Genomic DNA, 18,890 nt, shown 5'->3' on the forward strand with positions numbered 1-18,890 from the left:
TTAACTACTGAATAGCAGATTTTTTTTATAAAATCTGTACACAAGAATATTTGTATGAAATCACAACTAATAGGTAAAATTTCAGCTAAGTAATATAAAAGGGAATGAAGCAATGTGTTTGTTGTAAGGAAAACATAAAAAAAAAACTACTAATTATGAAAGTACGAAAATACGAAGTAAATAAAATAAAAAAAAAAAACATTTTCTTATTTTATTTACTTTCCGATCACGTGGTCGAGAGTTCGAATCGAATCGTCGAAGTTCTATTGTCGTAAACCATATCCTAACACAAGCTTAAAGCTTACTTGGAATAGTACAAAGAAATATTAGTAAATTAACAAAACCTGCAAATATTTAGTGATAGAAATATATATTTTTAGACATTATTAGTTAGAATCATTTGGCGCGAATGACGTGCTTTCGTTACAAAGTCAAATGTCAGAATGATTAGTGAGGGGACATGTCGACATTTTAGTAAGTGTTGTAGCTAGTGATACGCCAGTACACTGACACAGTGCCGATTTTTTTCCTAACAATATATACTTTTTGAAGTCGGTTAAAAATGACTAAACATCACTGGGTCATACATAACCTAAGATATATTACATCTAATAAGTCTTTTGTTTGCTATATCTATGTTTGTGATTCAACAACTAACTCTATTTCTGTATTCTTCGCGCGCCGTCGCTCCGCCAGCTTGATGCAGACGACACTGGTGAGGGTGATGATGAAGGCAAAGAGTACCATGCTACCACTGGCAATAGCCATAGAGTAAGGATGCTGCTTACTGTGCAGGTGACATCTACCACCTTGCCACCAAATACAATTCGTACCTGTCACAATACGAGATGATTTGAGAAAAGTGTGCATAACAGTAACACACGTCAGAGACCACGGACCTCGATTTGGCACCGTTCTGATACACTTCTTTTGCTTCTACATTAATACATCCACCTTTCTTAAGTAGTCCTTCTTGAATTGTCGCGAAAGATACTGAGGCTCACTTTCGCGCCATTTATTTCTTTTCATTTTTCCATTGAATTAGTAAATCTTACTTCTTATCTTATAAAACTAATATTATAAATGCGAATGTTCAGCTGGATGGATATTAGTTAGAAGGTATCTCCAGAATAGCTGAACGAATCTCGATTAAATTTGGTATACATATAGAACATAGTCTGGAAGAACACATAGGGTACTAATTTTTTTAATAACGTGCAGACGGAGTCGCGGGCGACAGCTAACTGTCAGACAAATGATTGGATGATGAGATTGCCGTTGAAAGGCAAAAACAATCACAAAACAAAAGGCTAAAGTTACGTTTCCTTAATGAAGTAGGATGATTATGATACTAATTCATGTGACCATGACTTACCACTTATTCCAATAAATATAAGATGTCCGAAGACAAAGGTAAAGAGAGCTATGAAGGCTCCGGTCAGTCCGAGCAGCACCGACTTGTCGCGTGGCTCCACTATACGCAAGACTACAGTGCCTTGCGCTTGGAAACACAATGCTGGAATTAAAAAGGGCATTAGTTAATAAATAAGACATAATTCTAAATTATTATACGAAGAAAGAACTGTTTTATTTTATTCCATTTCAATATGATACCCATACATGAGGACATTGATAACGACGACCTATTCAGAGGCGGAGGATTAGACCGGCCCTCACACCAGCACCGGTTTACCGCGTAGCCTAGGACTTCCCCAAAAGAAAATAGCGTCGGTGGCTCAGGGGTCAAGCACTTGACTTGCAATCTACAGGTCCTGGGTTCGAATCCCGCCATGTACCAATGTGTTTTTCCATTTCCGATTTACATATGTACATTTATCCGACGTTCTTACGCTGAAGGAAAACATAGTGATGCTGCACATATCTGAGAAGAAATTCAAAGATATGTGTGAAGTCAACCAACCCGCACTTGGCCAGCGTGGTTGACTATGGCCTCATCACACTTAACTTAAGATAGGCTCCGAGCCTCTCGGTGGGGACGTATAGTGAGCTGATGATGATGATACGAAGAAAGGAATACGATTTTCAATTTGACTTACCGGCGAAAGTAAAGAGTAGTGTGTACAACATTTGGTGCATTTGATAAGCTCCTTCACATGAGTTTCCGCTGCACGCGCCTTTTGTAGCGCGACGGAAAGAGGCGCAACTACAGTTCGCGTAAACTCTGCAAGAAACGACCAATTATTTAGTTACGAAACTTATGAACTTACCGTTGATTTCTGAAACCAAAATCTTTGTACAAAATATCGGCATCCCTATAATTATTTTAGTATTAGACAAAACAGAGACGAGAATATCCTTTAAACCAGTCTTTCCCAAAGTGTGCGATAACGCCCCCGTGTGGGCGCTGCAGGATTCAAGTTTCGTTTAGAATTCTCCGTTAATATACATACATATATAGGTCACAATAATTAATTAATTTAATTTGGAGTTATAGTGCTTTTTAAATATGTGAAAATATGGGAGCGCTAAAAAATATTTATTGTCAAAGTGGGCAGTAGACAAAAGAAGTTTGGAAACCACTGCTATAAACAATCACTTTGGTCTCGGAAACCCACGGTTAGAGTTGTCATTTGAAGTTATAATGGGACTTTTCTAGAAAGTACACTATTAAAGTTTGTATTGTGTGAGGTTAAGTCAATTATGATAATACTCACTGCAAGCCGTCGACTTCGTGTATACCAGAGCAGCCGGCATGACATGGAGACAGATACGTCGTCATCTGGTCAGCCACGCACACCGGCGCGAACTCCTGCCATTGCGGCGCGCATCTGATAATCACAACGATCTCAATTACTCATCAGTTTATGAATAACTAGGAATTCCTACCCTAACGGTAAAGCGAAAGGGAGGGTAACTTACTGGAAATCCATACGATACAATCCTAACAGCAAGGGCCAGGCTCCAACACATGCTACCCTAGTCCGTTTAATCTCCCCGCACACCTTGTTAAGATGACTTTGGAAATTTAGCATCGCAACGCAAGCTGGGTTTAGCAACTTAAATATAAAACTTAATTTTATACCCGCAAGGCTGACTGCACTGAGGCTGTGTGTAGCGGTTCCCCTGCAGACCGGCCACGCTGCCTGTGTCGCAGCTCGTCGACAAACTTATCAGAACATACATTAGCAAAGAAAAGAAGCACATCTTGGCAGCGTGCGTCAGCAAATCCATTCTGACGATACTCGGCATTATCGGCGGCGTGAAGGTTAAACCTTTGTACTGTTAACAAACAAAAAGTTTCTATATATAATACTAGCTGTGGCCCGCGAATTCGTTCGTTAAAAACCTAAAAAGAAGCCTTTAATATGTCCGCATGAATTAGCTACCCTCGTGTGAAAGTCCCGTTTAAATCGGTCCAGCCTATCCGGAGTTAACCGGAACATACGTGACCTTGCCGTCAGACAAACAGACATCACAAAATAATTTTAATATTGGGTTTTCGTTATCAAGCTACGCAATCATGTGTACGAAACATGTTTTTTTTTGCTATACTACCAGACACTCCAATCTTATTAAGATGTATAGATAAAGATATCTCACTCACCGCAACTGCCAAAATGACAGCGTGGTTACGTAATAATTCAGCATTGTTAAATAAATTATTTCTTTCCAGATGTATGTAGAACTTGGCCTAAAACAAAAACAATAATTAAGAAACAAAACACCGGATAAATTTATAGAGAACAGAATTAAAAACAAACTTAATAAGTAGTCTATCTGTTCATCTAAACTATTTCTACAATTTGACTAAATTTCATCAAGATCTGTTGAGCTGTTCCGGACATACATTCAAAAAAACATCCATTTAAACATCTCGCGATAAATGTATTTTACCTTAAGAAAGTCAGTCTGATGGTAAGCGAAGCCCCAGACTGCAGCCGCTATCAGACCCATGGCGACCATCTGCGTTGTTATCAACGTGTTGGAAAACACCCTGTATACACTCGAACTGAAACCTGCTTTAAGAAATTGCAATACACATATTACAATCTATAAATTAGCTGTCACTAACTAAAGTTCGCCTAAGACTTTCACAATTAGTCTCTTTCAATGCCTCACCAAAAACGAACTAAGACTAAATCTAGGTAACTGGGGAATAGCGCTCAGTTCGCGCTATTGTAACTAATTCATCACGTCATTTAAAATCCTTCAATTTTCAATGAATACTAACTTTTCTTTTAACTTGGTTACTTTTAAACTAATTAGGCCATTGCTAACTACATCTCGCATCAGACATCACAATAAGCAATCATGCAGGAAAACGGACAACTACAACACGAAAACTCAATGATGAACTTGTGTTTAAAAATTAAAAAAAAAATTTAGGAAATTCTCTAAAATTTTTGCGCTATTTTTGTACTAAATTATATTTTTGCGCTACATTGGTACAGGAGGTGAAAATTCTAAATTATAAACATTTTAAAAATATATCAAAAATGTAAATATAAGATTATTGTGTAATTTTAGAACAGCTAATATTATATATAAAATTCTCGTGTCACAATTTTCGTTCCCATACTCCTCCGAAACGGCTTGACCGATTCTCATGTAATTTTGTGAACATATTGAGCAGCTCTGAGAATCGGCCAACATCTGTTTTTAATCCCGCGCGGACGGAGTCGCGGGCGACAGCTAGTATAATATATATTTCACGTAATAAAAGATAAAATTTACTCAAATATCTGCAATGATTTGAAGTTGACTGTATAATACAGTCAACTTCAAATCTTTGTATATTTTTAATTGTAATTAATGTTTTGTTCCTGTCAGTTGACAACAGTCTAATGAAAAAGACCAAGACCCAAAACCGCGCTTAGCAGAACTTAAGGATTTTTCCACTCGTGGTATCCTGTAGCCAAATCCCAAGCATCTATAGCTTAGTACTTTCATTCTCTGCCTACCACTTGACTTATTGACGACCTTAGGAACGAAAGGTGAACTCTCACTTAGATCATCCTCGATAGATTTCTGTTCCATTTCAGCAGTTTTCGTAGTATTCAAATATATTTGGAGAGCATTGACCATAATGCCAACGGCAATTAATATAATTTGAATTGTCAGATTTGTTTCCACGATAGTTGTCATGATGTTGTAACCCACGGCAAGACCCAGCAGACGAATTGATGTAAGAACACCTAAAGATGACAAAGTTCAATAAACAATCATATTTTTTTAAATATTTAATTAGATTACTCTAAAGTTTTATCCAATAAGGGTTGTCTATTTCAAAAAATAACTAGTTGTTGTCCACGACTCTGTCGTCCTCCTTATTAAAAATAAATTCCAGCTTGATATTTTCACGCGTTCCTGACAAAAAGGGTCTTGACAGACAGACGGACGGACGACAAATGGTTCCGTTCCTAACAAACATACATCCATCTAAACTTACGCATTAAAAAGTAAGATTAGGTATTTGCTGTACATTTTTATATGTAGTTATTTCAAATTTCTCTAACGTAAAAATCTTTCTTTTCTACAAATGTGATTTAAAACCAATTTTAGGTTAACTCACTGACCTTGAACAAAAAAAAACTCTTACCATAGTGCATGCTTAATCTAGAAGGCGCTCGATTATCCATATATGTGATACCATGACAAAAAGCTATGATCCTTGTCACTCCGAACACAAGGAAAGTGTACAGGATGATGGATAATCTAATCGGTGTATTAACAGTTTGCTTGAATTCTGGTAACGTGTTATTGCCGTTACAAAAACCTGAAATTATTAAATATTATAACTTTTAAAAACGCATTTATACGCAAAGATTGTGGCGCCATCTAGATAATACCTCGATAGACAATAGCGCCATCTATTTTTTGAAACCGTTAAATGTTTAATGTTGAATACACACCAATACTTTCAGGAACAGTGACGGTGGGCAATGCAAACCACAGCAGGGAGCTGGCGCCGGAGACGAGACAAGCCACCATGAGCATCCCGCGCTGCCGGCTGCTGCCTAACCAGCCTATTACTGGCGACACTAACGCCTCCAATAACGCCAGGAGAAGTATTAATAAGTCTGAAACATATACTTTAATGAACTAACACGTCACACACAAAATACGGATTACTTCTACTTTTCTGTCTTCTGTATGGTGGTGGAATTTCAGCGGTCAACCCAACCCATCCAGGATATCCAGCAAAGTTTAAATCGATTGAAATGTTATCGTCTTAACCACATAACTAGCTTTTGCCTGCTCCGTCCGCTTAGTAAGTGACCTATGTGTTCTTCCAGACAATGTTCTACATATGTGCCAAATTTCGTAAAGATCCGTTGAGCAGTTCTGGAGATACCTTCTATCAAACTTCTATCCATCTAAACTTTTGCATTTATATTAGTAAGATTACCTGTTACATAATGAGGCATGTCTCCTGCCTTAATGTTCTGTTTGAGAAGTCTGTAGGCAGTTACTTCGCCCATTGTCACTGTTATTATTATGCCAAACATAGTGCTTCGAAAACTTTCCGCCACAAAAGTACTGCTGAAAAGACATCCCTTGACCTTTGCCTTCACTGTAAAAAGGTGCTTAGTATTAGAACAATTGTTTAATAGAAGAAAGAAACTCGTCTTATGGGTTTCACTGTTAAAAATTATAAAAAAAGATATAGAGACGAAATATGTTTACATACAAGCATTTTACGGCAAGGTCGCGTGATGTAAGAACATTTTGTTACACGAGAGAGATGGAAGATACAAATATAGGTGGAGTAAAAGAGACCACTCTATTTCTAATTAGTGCGATTCATAATTTCTTACCTGTGTTAAAATCAGGTATCCTTGATGTAGACATTATATTTAATTTTAAAACAAATTAATATAATTTAAACGTGTCTTCAGAAAATCAGTCTTTTTCTTACAACTTATTTGAGATGCTGCCAAATTCTTAAATCTGTAATAGATAATAAACACTTTATAATAATACGTATATTTATCATTTACACACGCAAAAAGAAATTACCTTTTTTATAGATAAATAGCTGTCGACCGCGACTCTGTTCTGAATTTAAAAAAATTGTAGTCTATGTATTTCAGACTATGTTCTACATCTATGGCAAATTTTATCGAGATCCGTTAGACCGTTATACGAGCATGAGTTTTTGTAACGGATTGACCTATCCCGGACATAACGTACAGTTATACTACGAATCATATATATTATGTTGTTATCTTTGATAAGATAACCAAAATTTTTCAGCTGATGACTAATTTTCACACGCATTTCTTAAGTAAACGTACGAAGATTTTATATATGTAAATTTTGATACAATACAACTAGTTGTGCCCTGCGAGTTCATACGCGCGGTAGTAGCCTATGTGTTCTTCCAGACTATGTTCTACATCTATGCCAAATTTCATCAAGATCCGTTGAATTTCGAAGATACCTTCAAACAAACATCCATCCATACTAACATTCGCATTTATAATATTAGTGAGATTTCATAAGAGAACATACGGAGACTACACACGAACTTACGACATACACACACGACTTTATGTATGTTGGCACAGTTCTGGCATACCTCTTATAATCGTTCTTATTTTCACTTCTCTTTATATAACGAATCTAAACGTACATAAAATTGAAGTTAAGGCAATAAAATTTATGCCGAATAATTGTTTGGTACTGTTTTAATCAATAAATATGATGAAAAATATCGATTAAATGGATTATAATACTTCCTTGTTTTATCATTATCATCGATATTTTGTAATTGAATCATATAAAATTCGATAATAATAAAAGTCTGATTTTAGGTCACTCTTTATAATAGTCAGCGAAAGAAATATAATTTAGATACGAACCAAATATATATTTGATTTGTTCCTACAAAACATGTAACAACTAGGCGATATAATATAAATCGAATTTAAAGAACACACTGTCTTATTTTAATTTTGTCTGTTCGTATTCATGTCTTTCACGTTTATGGCTAGCACGAAAATTAGCGAGAAAGCATTCGTAATGTGGTCGACGAAATTTGCATTAAAATTAGTGCGGCGCTACTACTGAGCGTAAAGTACACCAAAAATCTCTTATAAATTTTGACATATTTTCTCGATGATGCTTCGACGATGCATATCTCAAGTATTCGTACTAGGCCCTCTTTTTCACTTTCAAAGCAAAATGAAATATAAATTTTAGTCGTCTTGCCCTTATGCGTTGAGTCGATGCCCTATGTTTCGTCCACCAGATTGATATCATTCCTTATTTCAGTTGCAACTCGCTTTTTAATCTTCACACCTTTCACACAATTCATCCATTTTTTCTATGTCTATCCTTACTGTTGTATCCCTCAACATTCATATTTAAAGTTCCCTTGTCACGTGTGATTATATCCATTACGAATCTTTCTAAATCTTATCTTTATAACATTAAGTGGTTAGGTGAGTCATTATTTGAAGTAATCTTTATGCTCCATTTATCTCATGTTTCGTTCGGTTTTTGCCTCAAACATCCATTTGAAAATGTTCGTCAGTTACAGATATTATCATTCAGATTAAACCTATAGATAACTTAAAAATATTCTAGATATGATAAAAAAAATAGAACTCACCAAAATATCACAATTAATATAAAAAATGTATATAATATTCACTAAGTACCGTATTGTGAAATGTTAAAACATGTTAACCCATTTATTTTTTATTTAATTTTATTTTTAATTATCACTGGCTGTAAACACAAAAATCCTTTGCCTCGTTCCGCTTGTCATTTAGCAGCGCGCGGCGCGCCAAAAATAATGTCAATATCTTTTTACACAATTAATTATAATTTTAGTTATCAATTGATTAATATAAAAAGGAGTGGTTACACAAACTATCGTCGATTGGTTCATGATTTAGGCAAAATAGATTATGTTATCTTATAATTATTTGATAGTTTTTATTGATATTAATGGAAATTTGTCGATAATCATATGTGTACTGATAATATTTTTATTGTCATGTAATAAAAAAATATGTTACAACTGATTCATGTTATTTAGTGTTAATTTTATATACAACAGAGATGCTAAACTACGACAAATTAAAGTTGACGCTCTGACAATTTTTGTAGTGTTTGATATTTTTTTTTATCACCATCATATTAATAATGAATTTATAGCGCGAAAAACTGAAAACTAGGTACTGCGAGATTGTGAAAAAAAATGACACGACCTTCGTAAGAGCAAATTTGTTTTTTTATATCCCTTCAAGTAAAGTCGAAACTCGGCGTTTTCATCCAATGATTTCTTTTTTGAATAAAAGCAAAACTGTATTCAAATGTGTGAAATATTTAACCATATTCTTACCTGACACGAGAATAGCACTACGTAGTTGTAATTAGAAGAACACCTTTATTTTTATAAAAACTAAAGATGCAAATTAAAATTCCTTTTCATTTTTCACAAAAAAAAAAAAAGTTCACTCCATTACACGTAACCTTCTCATCAAATTTTAAGTAATTTTACTTCAAATAAATAACTATGCAGATGAAAGAATGATTTTCCATCAGTAACTATGGGTTTCTACTCCAGTTGTATAAATGTATACATACATTTTTATACATATAATTGTCTCTGTTTATACAAAGAGACAGAAAGGGATGGCAATACGAAGCAGTGAAGTTTTTAAGTGCAACAAATAGTATGGTATCATTTGATCTTCCGAACTGTTACACATGTTTCTTATCTGTTTGCCTAATTAATTAACGATTGTTACTAATTACGCTTTGAACTACGTCGCCATTTTGTAGTAGATAAGTTTAATTAAATTGCAAAAGTAAGTCGATAATCTTTCTTCTTAATAATATAATAAATGCGAATGTTTAGATGGATGGATGTATGTTTTAGATCATAGACTCTTCGCCAATATGTTAGAAGTTGCATTCCATATCTTTACTGTAAAGGACAGAGAATTACAGTAAAGAGTATTTTCTTTTCTATACATCCCCTATCCCGCCACCCGCTAACGTTCCAAAAAGAACTAACCAGAGGGGACCTAACACGAAAAGTACGAGAAAGTATAACGTCATCGACACATATGATGCCGCTTGAAATTGTCACAATGGCACAACGCTGATATCATAGAGAAATAATCTTCAAATAAATCAAAATGATAATGGTAATACAGGCCATAATAAATCTCGAAATGAGGTAAAATATATAAAGAATGAATCACACGCGATGATGTTATCATATGACAATATGATAAGGCAATGAAAATATTAGAGGATGGAGAGATACAGAGTGTTTCTTTTTATTACTGATAAACGAAAAATTAAAAAAAAAACTTAATAAGTAGGCTATATTTTATAACTATGCCAAATTTCGAGATCCATACAGTCGCTCTGGAAATACATTGTAACAAATGTCCATGTATCCATACCCGTAAATTCGTATTTATCATAAGATAAGAAGTAATATAGCTTACCTTTTCCAAATATTATCATTTATAATATTAGTAGACAGCAGGAAGTAGGATAACAAGTAAGGTTAGGTTACCTTTTTATCTTTTTATTCTACACTTCAATTTTTATTCAAAGTTTACTTTGTAAAGGCAACTACATCGTAACACGAGGATAATGTACGTTTGAACGTATAGAGGTTAAACTACACTAAAGCTGGAAATCTTAAGTAAATATTTGCTACAAACGTAACTCGCTTCTGACCAAATACCGAAAGTATTCCAATTGTGTTTATTCAAACGGTTAATTGTAAAGACGCTAAAAATAGTTGACGTTGAAAAAGACGTATAATAAACAGAAAATAGAGAATCCATTTTTGTATTTTAATAATTACGTTTTATTTAACACATTGTCTATAAATATAAGTAGAAACATCGCTAACTATGTTTTCTTGGATTTGAGAAAGTTTTTTAGTAGCAAAAATAAATCTTTGTCTAATTATTTGGGTACGTTACTAAAATATTCCAATACAAACGATTATGGTTGTAAATAATCACGATGTAATTCAACATCTTAACCTCTTGATAGTCAAAGAACTTTATTTGAGATAGTAAATATCCGTTTAGTCTTACTAATATTATTAATGCGAATGTTTAGATGAATGAATGGATGTTTATTTGAAGGTATCTCTAGAACAGCTAATGAGATAGCGATAAAATTTGGCTTAAATATGGAAGAACACATAGGCTACTAATTAGCTTTTTTTTAATTCCGGATGAGTCGCGGGCGACAGCCAGTGTTATTTAAAACGAAAAGGATTTTTGCGATGATCTAATTTTAACATCATTTATAAGCTAACGGATTTTACAAATTAAATTGATAAAAACTAATTCGTTTTCAATATCGAATTATGTTAATTCTCATGAAATTACCTCATTTAATAAAATAGAGTAATTGATTATTTATAAATGTTTGTAGTGAGTTACCATTAGCTTAATATCAGTACAATAAAAAAAAAAACAGAGATAATATAAGGCGCGAAATATAAAGAAAAGGCATAAGGTAGGGATGTAGGTACAGACGCGATGCAGGCGCAGGCTGAGAGCAGACGTGGAACGAACGTAACGTGCCGGCGCCACGCCATCGCTTGTGTATAATTTACATCGTGTCGCTTTCCTACATTTTGTATCGGTAATTCGCGCCTTAGATATATTTGGATGTCTTCGCAGTGAAACCCCACCGTAACAAAGATAACGTAAATTTTTCGTTGTTTAATCTGTGCAGATAATAACTAAATAAATATTTATAATCAAGTTACATTTTCTAAGAAAAAATACAAAAATATTCTAGGTACCTAATGAAGATAAGATTGAACGAAACGTGTAAAGTTATTTTTTAAAAGATAACATTATATAGCTCATATAGATTTGAAATTATTAAAAATGATGTCAGCATTAATAATGTTGATACAGGATGTTTCAAATTAATAAAATAATATATTTTCATACAACATTTAATGCAACAATTACACATATATTTTACTTCAAGCGTGATTATATTAGACACCATAGACAAGCACTATTTTTTTCCACCATTCATTTTAAACAGTCAAAACAAAAAATCCATAGACACGCTAGGTAATAACAATAATTACATTTTAGATTATTTGAAAAATATACATCTTTGTGAAAGTAAATAAAATTAATATTTAGTCACTTTATTTTGACATAAAGTAAAGTAATAACATAGTGCCAGTGTATATTTACTTATACATCTAAATCTAACATTTATATGTTTACAAAGTTCATCTTAATAATATATGTGATATTTTTATTAAGTATATAATAATAATATATTCCAATAAATTATATGTCTTTTATGAATATTACTAAAAACACTGACTCTTTAATTGGTAATTAAAGGATCCACAATATGTTTATTGACATGTGTCAGGGTAATGTAAACTCATGGTCTTGTAGATATTGTTGTTTTGAAATTAAATGTTTCATACAAAAAAAAAAACATTTAATGTACATAAGTCGATTTAAATGGAGTAAAGAAATAATGATGTGAATATAATATTAATAATATTGAAATTTAATAATCATTACAGATATAGATGACAAAATTACAACACCCTGTACGTAATTAAATTTAGATCCAAATATAAAAAAATAACGGATTATATGTTTATATATTTGTTTAAAATTCAAATACATATTTTATAAAGATTAAGAATAGAGATGGTACAAGAAAAATGTTTCCAAACGTTGACAATCTACAGTTTTCATTATATACAGAGGTTTAAAAGTCCCATAGCTCATAAGAAGATTTTTTTACACATTAATATTCGTTCATAATTTTTTATTACACACAAACATTGTTTCTACACACATATAGTATAACAAATACATGCAAATTTGAATATAAATATAAAATAGAATAATAAACATTGGAACCTGGGTACGGGAAAAAACTTTTTAAGCGAGAATCATTGTCCGGGCCAGACGGACAGCCTTCATAAGCAATAAACTCGGTTAAGAACCTTTATAAACCAGGAAAATTATGCAACACCTTAAATTACACTTTGTTGTATATTCTTATCTCTGTTTTGCCAAATAGATAGAAAAGGGATGACAATACATATTAAGACAGTTAAATCCACTGTAGTACATATATACGGTAAAATTTTAATTTGCACATGATTTTAAAATGTTCCCAGTATTATTAAGTTTGGTTTAACTTATGTTTTACAATATTCTCCAACAAACTTAAATTTTAAACCATTTAAATATCATATACAGTTCAAGAATATGTCAGTAATTTTGGTTTTGACATATAATAAAAATAAAAACAATAAATATAATTAAATAAACATCAACATAACTATAACTATTTGAATTCAGCAACTTACAAACTAATATGAAAGCTGTATAACATAATAATATTCAATATTTATAATAGTGCTCAAGTTGGCACGTGGTGCAGAAGAGTAATCTTATTCCGGACGTGCCAAATACACCAAAGTACACTGACAGTTGATGTGAGGTAAAGGACATCAATTTTTGTATTTGTATTTATCATTTTTCCTTTGCTGACCGCTTCCCCCCTCCTGTGGGGCCTCATCTCAGTCGGCCGTCCACTGTAATGTACAATATTACGATAATATTATTATATATATATTATAACATAAGTATTATTGTGACAATTTTCTGTTCCATTTTCAAACATAAGTGGGAAGCTGGGAAGGGAATTAAATTTCCTAACTACATATGAAATTTCAAAATGGAAAACTCTTCGTACATGTAATGTAGATTACAAGTCCCGTGTTTAACTATAGTTTCCTCATTTTTCAATAACTATAGGCATCTGCAGCAAACTAATTAACACTCACCTTCAAAGTAGCTCCCCCCTCCTTTTGCAGCTCTTGCTCCCTGCGCTCCATCTCCTCTGCTCTCTGCTGCATGCGCTTCACTCTTTCAGGGTCCTTCACCCCACGTGCAGCCTCCTCCGCTCTCCGCTTCTCTGCTGCCTCCACTTGCTGACGACGTCTTGTCTCCTGTATAGACAAATTTATTTAAAACTAATAACATCACCAGACCATTTGTATTAAATGGAGTTTTGACCAGAAATGGATAAAACGATAGTTTATTTAGAAAAATGTGAATAAATCTTTCTTGAATGGCACAGACTGATGTACGGATATGCTATCTTGGATGTTTTAGTGTTTAATAAATATTTAATTACTAAAACTGATATCGATAAAGAAGTTTTCTCAAAGCAAAACCATAATGAAGTTTCGGAGAGGGAATATAATTTTATTTTAATTGCCACAATCATTGATAGGTTGTTATTTCGTAACTAAATAATTATTAAATAATAATTAGGAAGTAAATAAGACAAAAACTTTGCGTTGATAAACTTACGGCATCTGGAGTTATGACATCCGACGCCGAGGGCTTACAACAGGACATGAATATCCCCATTTTCAAAATATTAATACACTTCTCTATAAATTCATAACTATTTCATTACAATCGATGTTAAATCATGTTAAACTACAAAAACAACAAAGATCAAATCAACATTTACAATTCGCCACTTGTCGTTGTCGCAAAAATCTATAATCTGTAGCCTTGTGGTGATGCCAGTAGTTGTATCGATTTTGTACTATACGTATTTCGTATCTTATTTTAACCAATTTATATTTATACTACGCTTAAATTTATTTGATTTTGTTTTTGTTAAAAAAATCACCACATGAATTTATTTTTAATTAGGTAGTAGTGCACAAGTTCAGTTTTCTACAAAAATTCTAAATTTTAATTAAAACTAACAAGCAACACTGTTAAGGAACGTTCGGTAACTCTTTAATCGCATGAATCTTTCTAAAAATGTAATATTTCCAATTATTGCAATATAGTTTTATAGCACTTAAAAACTCTACTTATCAACAAGTGTTTGACAAAAAAAGCTACGCTTAGAAGGATTGTACATTACAACTTCCTACGATTCGTTTAATAGTTTCAATTAAATTCAATAGTTAAAACTCAGTACTTACCATTCGTTTCCAAAGTATCGTATTTATATTTGCCATTGCTGTTATTAAATTGAATGTAGCAAGCAGTAGCAAGTAAAAAATAATCAGTAATTCTATAGAAAATATCACAAGGATACAATTCGACGACTGTTTATTATGGAGTGGAATGGTCGATCAATATCTGAAAATATAGCCAACTAATAAAAAATAGGTCAAAGTGTGGCTATCAGTAAGCTTACAAAAAGCTCCAAGATAAAAAATCGCGTATTATTATACTTTATGAAAGTTTCTAAGTCAGTAATTAGCTTCAAATATGGATATTGTGATAATAAGGGACGCATTTGTATTGTGATCCTATTTTTCATTTGTTTGAATAGTATATTTTTGTTAAAATTTCATAATCTAAGAAAACTTGATTATTTTCTTTATGTTATCGATTACTACTTTCTGCTACAGGCTGCTTATATTTTGACCAAAGCTTCATTTTGGATTTACTGGAATCAAAATTCCGACTATCACTCGTAATCGAAATCGAAGTCACACCTTTTCTTATGTCACTGTCAAAAACTAAAATCGACTGAAAGAGATAAAGAACGAACATCTCTAACGCAAAGTACTTTTGGCCCGATTCTGCGGCTACTTGTTTAACTTTAATATACTATAATAGCAGAATTAAAAATGCTATCACGTATAGCTTTGCGTTCAGGTATGTACATTTTTCAAAATATATTACTATTATTATTTTCAAAGTAAAATCCACATAACCTAAGTCTTACAAGGTTTATGTAATCACCAATTTGACAAGTGCTATTACATTTTCAGCAAGGTTTTCATTAAAAATTTGTTACCAAATTACCATATCGTACTACAGTTATGACTGTTTTATATCTAATTTTCCTAATAAATTCAAAACTGCCTTAAATAAGTTTTTATCACAAATTTTATTGTTTAATGTATAGTTTCAGTCACTTTTAAATTTCATTTCACCTTTTATACAGTGTTCCAATAAAATAGTAATACTATATTGTACTTGTTATGTATTCCTATTTGAGGCTTTTTAGAGCACTGTATTGGCCCTTTCCAAATAATTTTTATATAAGGTAGTAACTAATTACTACTACCAGATAGATAACTATTATATACTATCTAGTATCTACTAATCAAATTACATACTATGTGTACTTTTAAACCTAGAGATGAGGAAAAGCTCAAATATAGCACAACTTGTTACGTTCTGCTTGAATAAATAAAAGTCACACCATTTTTTTCTTTACTTTGATATTATGTTGGCTTAATTTTTTTTAATGGTAACTTTACAGACAACTCTAGAAGATGGTGAAGAGAAACAGGCATGCACCTTTTTTAGTTGTATTTAAGTTGCATTGACTAGTTAAATAAAAGAAATTCGGTAGACAAATAATAAGTAGTTTTACTCAGATTATATAAAGGAAAACTGTCACCTATGTTATAAATATTTATCAATAATCATTGTATAGTAAATTCCTATTGTTACTTTGATGACACAGAAAACCATAATTGTTTATTCTGTAGCAAAATGTTTAGTTATCATTGTGTAAATGGGTGTTTTGGTCAATATCGGTCCACCGATCTAACTGCCCAATCGGTTTTTCCATTGGTTTGATAGAATCCATAAAATTAATTCATCCAATGGGAAAAAATCCTATCGGGCCAAGAAAACACCCAAGTAAATTCATACTTGGTCTGTAATAAATTCATCTCTTACACCATAATATAAATAGGAGGTAATTAGTATAAACCTTGCCTAATATCACCAAGGTTAAAAGTTGCTAAATCTCAAATTTCATATAAAGATTGTTAATTTTCATTTTCTAGCCGCTGCTCGTCAGTCCGCTACTACCGCGTTAGTAGCGCGCGGTTCTGCCTCCGATGTAGCGGGCGTGCGCGACGAGAAGAACTTCCCCAGACCTGTACGAGGGGAGCCCGGCAAAGTCAGACTCGGATTCGTTCCTGAAGAATGGTAAGTAGAATGCAATTTGAAAGTTATTTTTTAGGAGTAGTAGTTTTAAGAGAGTTATTTATGTAACTCAATGATCAAAAGGGGAAATTTGTGGTTAGAATTTTAATGATAAATTTTAAAGCACCTATAGCTAATCCAGAAATCAGCCTGCCATTTTCCCTATGGATGGATAGCTCAGTATGTAATAATCTTTCAAACAAATCAATAAATAGTTTGCATATTTAAAAAATCAAGATTTCTAAGATGTAAGTTTTTAAATTTTACACTAGATGGCACTGTTCGCAATTAAAAAACTTGTAACAAATTTGCATCCACTGATCCATAACTTTACTTAATAGATTTTTTCTTTTATGTATTTATTTTTAACTTTCAACTCTTCCAGGTTCCAATTCTTCCATTCAAAGACGGGAGTTACAGGTCCTTACACATTTGGTGTTGGTCTCGCCACATACTTGTTCAGCAAGGAGATCTATGTGATGGAACATGAGTACTACACTGGTCTGTCTATCTTCCTGATGGTCTACTATGCTACCACTAGGTTCGGACCAAAGATTGCTGCATGGCTTGACAAAGAAGTTGATGTGAGTAAACAACTGTTAACATAATTTTATCCATACTGTAGTTCTTGAAACACTAATGCTTCTAATAAAAAATGAATTGTCTTGAAAAAATCCTTAATTGCAATAAACTAAAATCAAGAAGTATAGGATTTTTAAAAATGCTCAATAGATGGCGTTGATCTCAGTATTGAATGATGATGACATTATTGTTTTTCACGTTAATCAAAATTTTATGACTTAATTCCATATATCTTAATGTACGACGAATCACTTTCATTGCATTGTCTTCTGTGTGGTCATGGTATTTGACTAGTTGAGCTGACCCATTCTTGCAACATGCTGCTGGTCTACCACTGTAACTATACATCCACATATCTCTACAGGCAGTAGAGAACAGCTGGAACGAGGGTCGGGTGCAGAGCATCAAGGACTTGGAGCAGGCAATAGAGGATGAGAAGACCGCGCAGTGGCGCGCGCAGGGCCAGGAGCTGCTTATACAGGCCAAGAAGGAGAATGTCCTGCTGCAGCTCGAGGCCGCTTACAGAGAGCGCATGATGAACGCCTACACTGAGGTGTGTTTTAATTTATATGACTAGATATTAATTTTAAAGAAATTATTTGAAAGACATCTAACTATTTAAAATTGTTAAAGTTATTAAGCTCTAAATGGTTAATTCCATGTCATTAGGCGACTGCACAAATAATTGTTTAGTGGAAAAAGACAGTAAATGTGAAATAAAAGCTACTTCAGACCTAATTACATACCTTCGTAAAACTAACCACCATTCAGTCGGCCAAAATTTTAATAACTTTGTAATATAGTAGTCTATAAGTCTAGTAGTCTAGAAGGAAATTAAAAAAATAATTTATTTCTAGTTATTTAAGAAGTTTAATTAATTTTTCCAGGTGAAGCGTCGTCTGGATTACCAGCTGGAGAAGTCTAACGTTGAACGTCGTCTGGCACAGAAGGCTATGGTCGACTGGGTGGTCACCAATGTCACTAAAGCTATCACCCCCGACCAGGAGAAGCAGGCGCTTGACCGCTGCATTGCGGACCTCTCGGCACTCGCCGCTAAACATTAAGCAACGCAACTAGATAATTATGTATATGAAAATAAAGTTATCGTTTCGTGAATAGACCATATTGATGCATTATTTTTAACCCTATTTTTCCCCTGATTTTGATAAATGGCCTGTATTTGATTTAGAGACAAAAATTGTTAATAAAATGGAAAATTCGTTTTGATTTTTGTACTCCTATCACCTGATGGATTTTAGGCAAGTGGGATTTTTTTTGTGACTGATTGCCACTGTTTGCCTTGAGGAGGCATTTACAGCTTCACCGGGCTTGAGGTGGCCGAGCGCAGATGGCACTTAGCCT

The 18,890-nt window shown here is 33.2% G+C and overlaps 3 protein-coding genes across 3 annotated transcripts; 1 reads left to right on the forward strand and 2 right to left on the reverse strand.

Annotated features, from left to right (window-relative positions):
• Positions 1-502: 502 nt before the first annotated feature.
• LOC106122252 (solute carrier organic anion transporter family member 2B1-like) lies at positions 503-8,602 on the reverse strand. The gene is made up of 13 exons (XM_013318176.1): positions 8,579-8,602; positions 6,780-6,912; positions 6,371-6,535; positions 5,874-6,041; positions 5,561-5,737; positions 4,923-5,156; positions 3,856-3,980; positions 3,566-3,652; positions 3,044-3,240; positions 2,676-2,789; positions 2,058-2,182; positions 1,376-1,516; positions 503-833 (listed from the first exon to the last, which is right to left on the reverse strand). Exons 2-13 carry the CDS (start codon positions 6,811-6,813, stop codon positions 634-636), a joined length of 1,767 nt encoding a protein of 588 aa, XP_013173630.1. The 5' UTR covers positions 6,814-6,912; positions 8,579-8,602; the 3' UTR covers positions 503-633.
• Positions 8,603-13,486: 4,884 nt separating this feature from the next.
• Svip (small VCP interacting protein) lies at positions 13,487-14,542 on the reverse strand. The gene is made up of 3 exons (XM_013317758.1): positions 14,337-14,542; positions 13,805-13,969; positions 13,487-13,552 (listed from the first exon to the last, which is right to left on the reverse strand). The coding sequence occupies exons 1-3, from the start codon at positions 14,394-14,396 to the stop codon at positions 13,538-13,540; spliced, it is 240 nt and encodes a 79-aa protein (XP_013173212.1). The 5' UTR covers positions 14,397-14,542; the 3' UTR covers positions 13,487-13,537.
• A 1,009-nt stretch (positions 14,543-15,551) lies between these two features.
• ATPsynB (ATP synthase subunit b, mitochondrial) lies at positions 15,552-18,649 on the forward strand. The gene is given in 5 exon segments (NM_001312471.1): positions 15,552-15,656; positions 16,805-16,949; positions 17,332-17,530; positions 17,893-18,081; positions 18,416-18,649. Coding segments are annotated over 5 exon segments (738 nt in total). The 5' UTR covers positions 15,552-15,628; the 3' UTR covers positions 18,593-18,649.
• Positions 18,650-18,890: the final 241 nt, after the last annotated feature.

Source organism: Papilio xuthus, unplaced genomic scaffold (genome assembly GCF_000836235.2).
Source record: "Papilio xuthus unplaced genomic scaffold, Pxut_1.1 DF826933.1, whole genome shotgun sequence".
Classification (NCBI taxonomy): Eukaryota; Metazoa; Arthropoda; class Insecta; order Lepidoptera; family Papilionidae; genus Papilio; species Papilio xuthus.

What these genes read in the sequence shown, in the direction of transcription:
- LOC106122252 (XM_013318176.1), bottom strand. Translation starts at nt 6,813, where the DNA reads ATGTCTACATCAAGGATACCTGATTTTAACACAG. An exon ending in GATACCTGATTTTAACACAG is followed by an intron (nt 6,536 to 6,779) that starts GTAAGAAATTAT and finishes ACCTTTTTACAG; the next exon opens with TGAAGGCAAAGGTCAAGGGA. An exon ending in GGTCGTCAATAAGTCAAGTG is followed by an intron (nt 3,981 to 4,922) that starts GTAGGCAGAGAA and finishes AATTTCTTAAAG; the next exon opens with CAGGTTTCAGTTCGAGTGTA.
- Svip (XM_013317758.1), bottom strand. Translation starts at nt 14,396, where the DNA reads ATGGGGATATTCATGTCCTGTTGTAAGCCCTCGGCGTCGGATGTCATA. An exon ending in ATGTCATAACTCCAGATGCC is followed by an intron (nt 13,970 to 14,336) that starts GTAAGTTTATCA and finishes TTGTCTATACAG; the next exon opens with GAGACAAGACGTCGTCAGCA.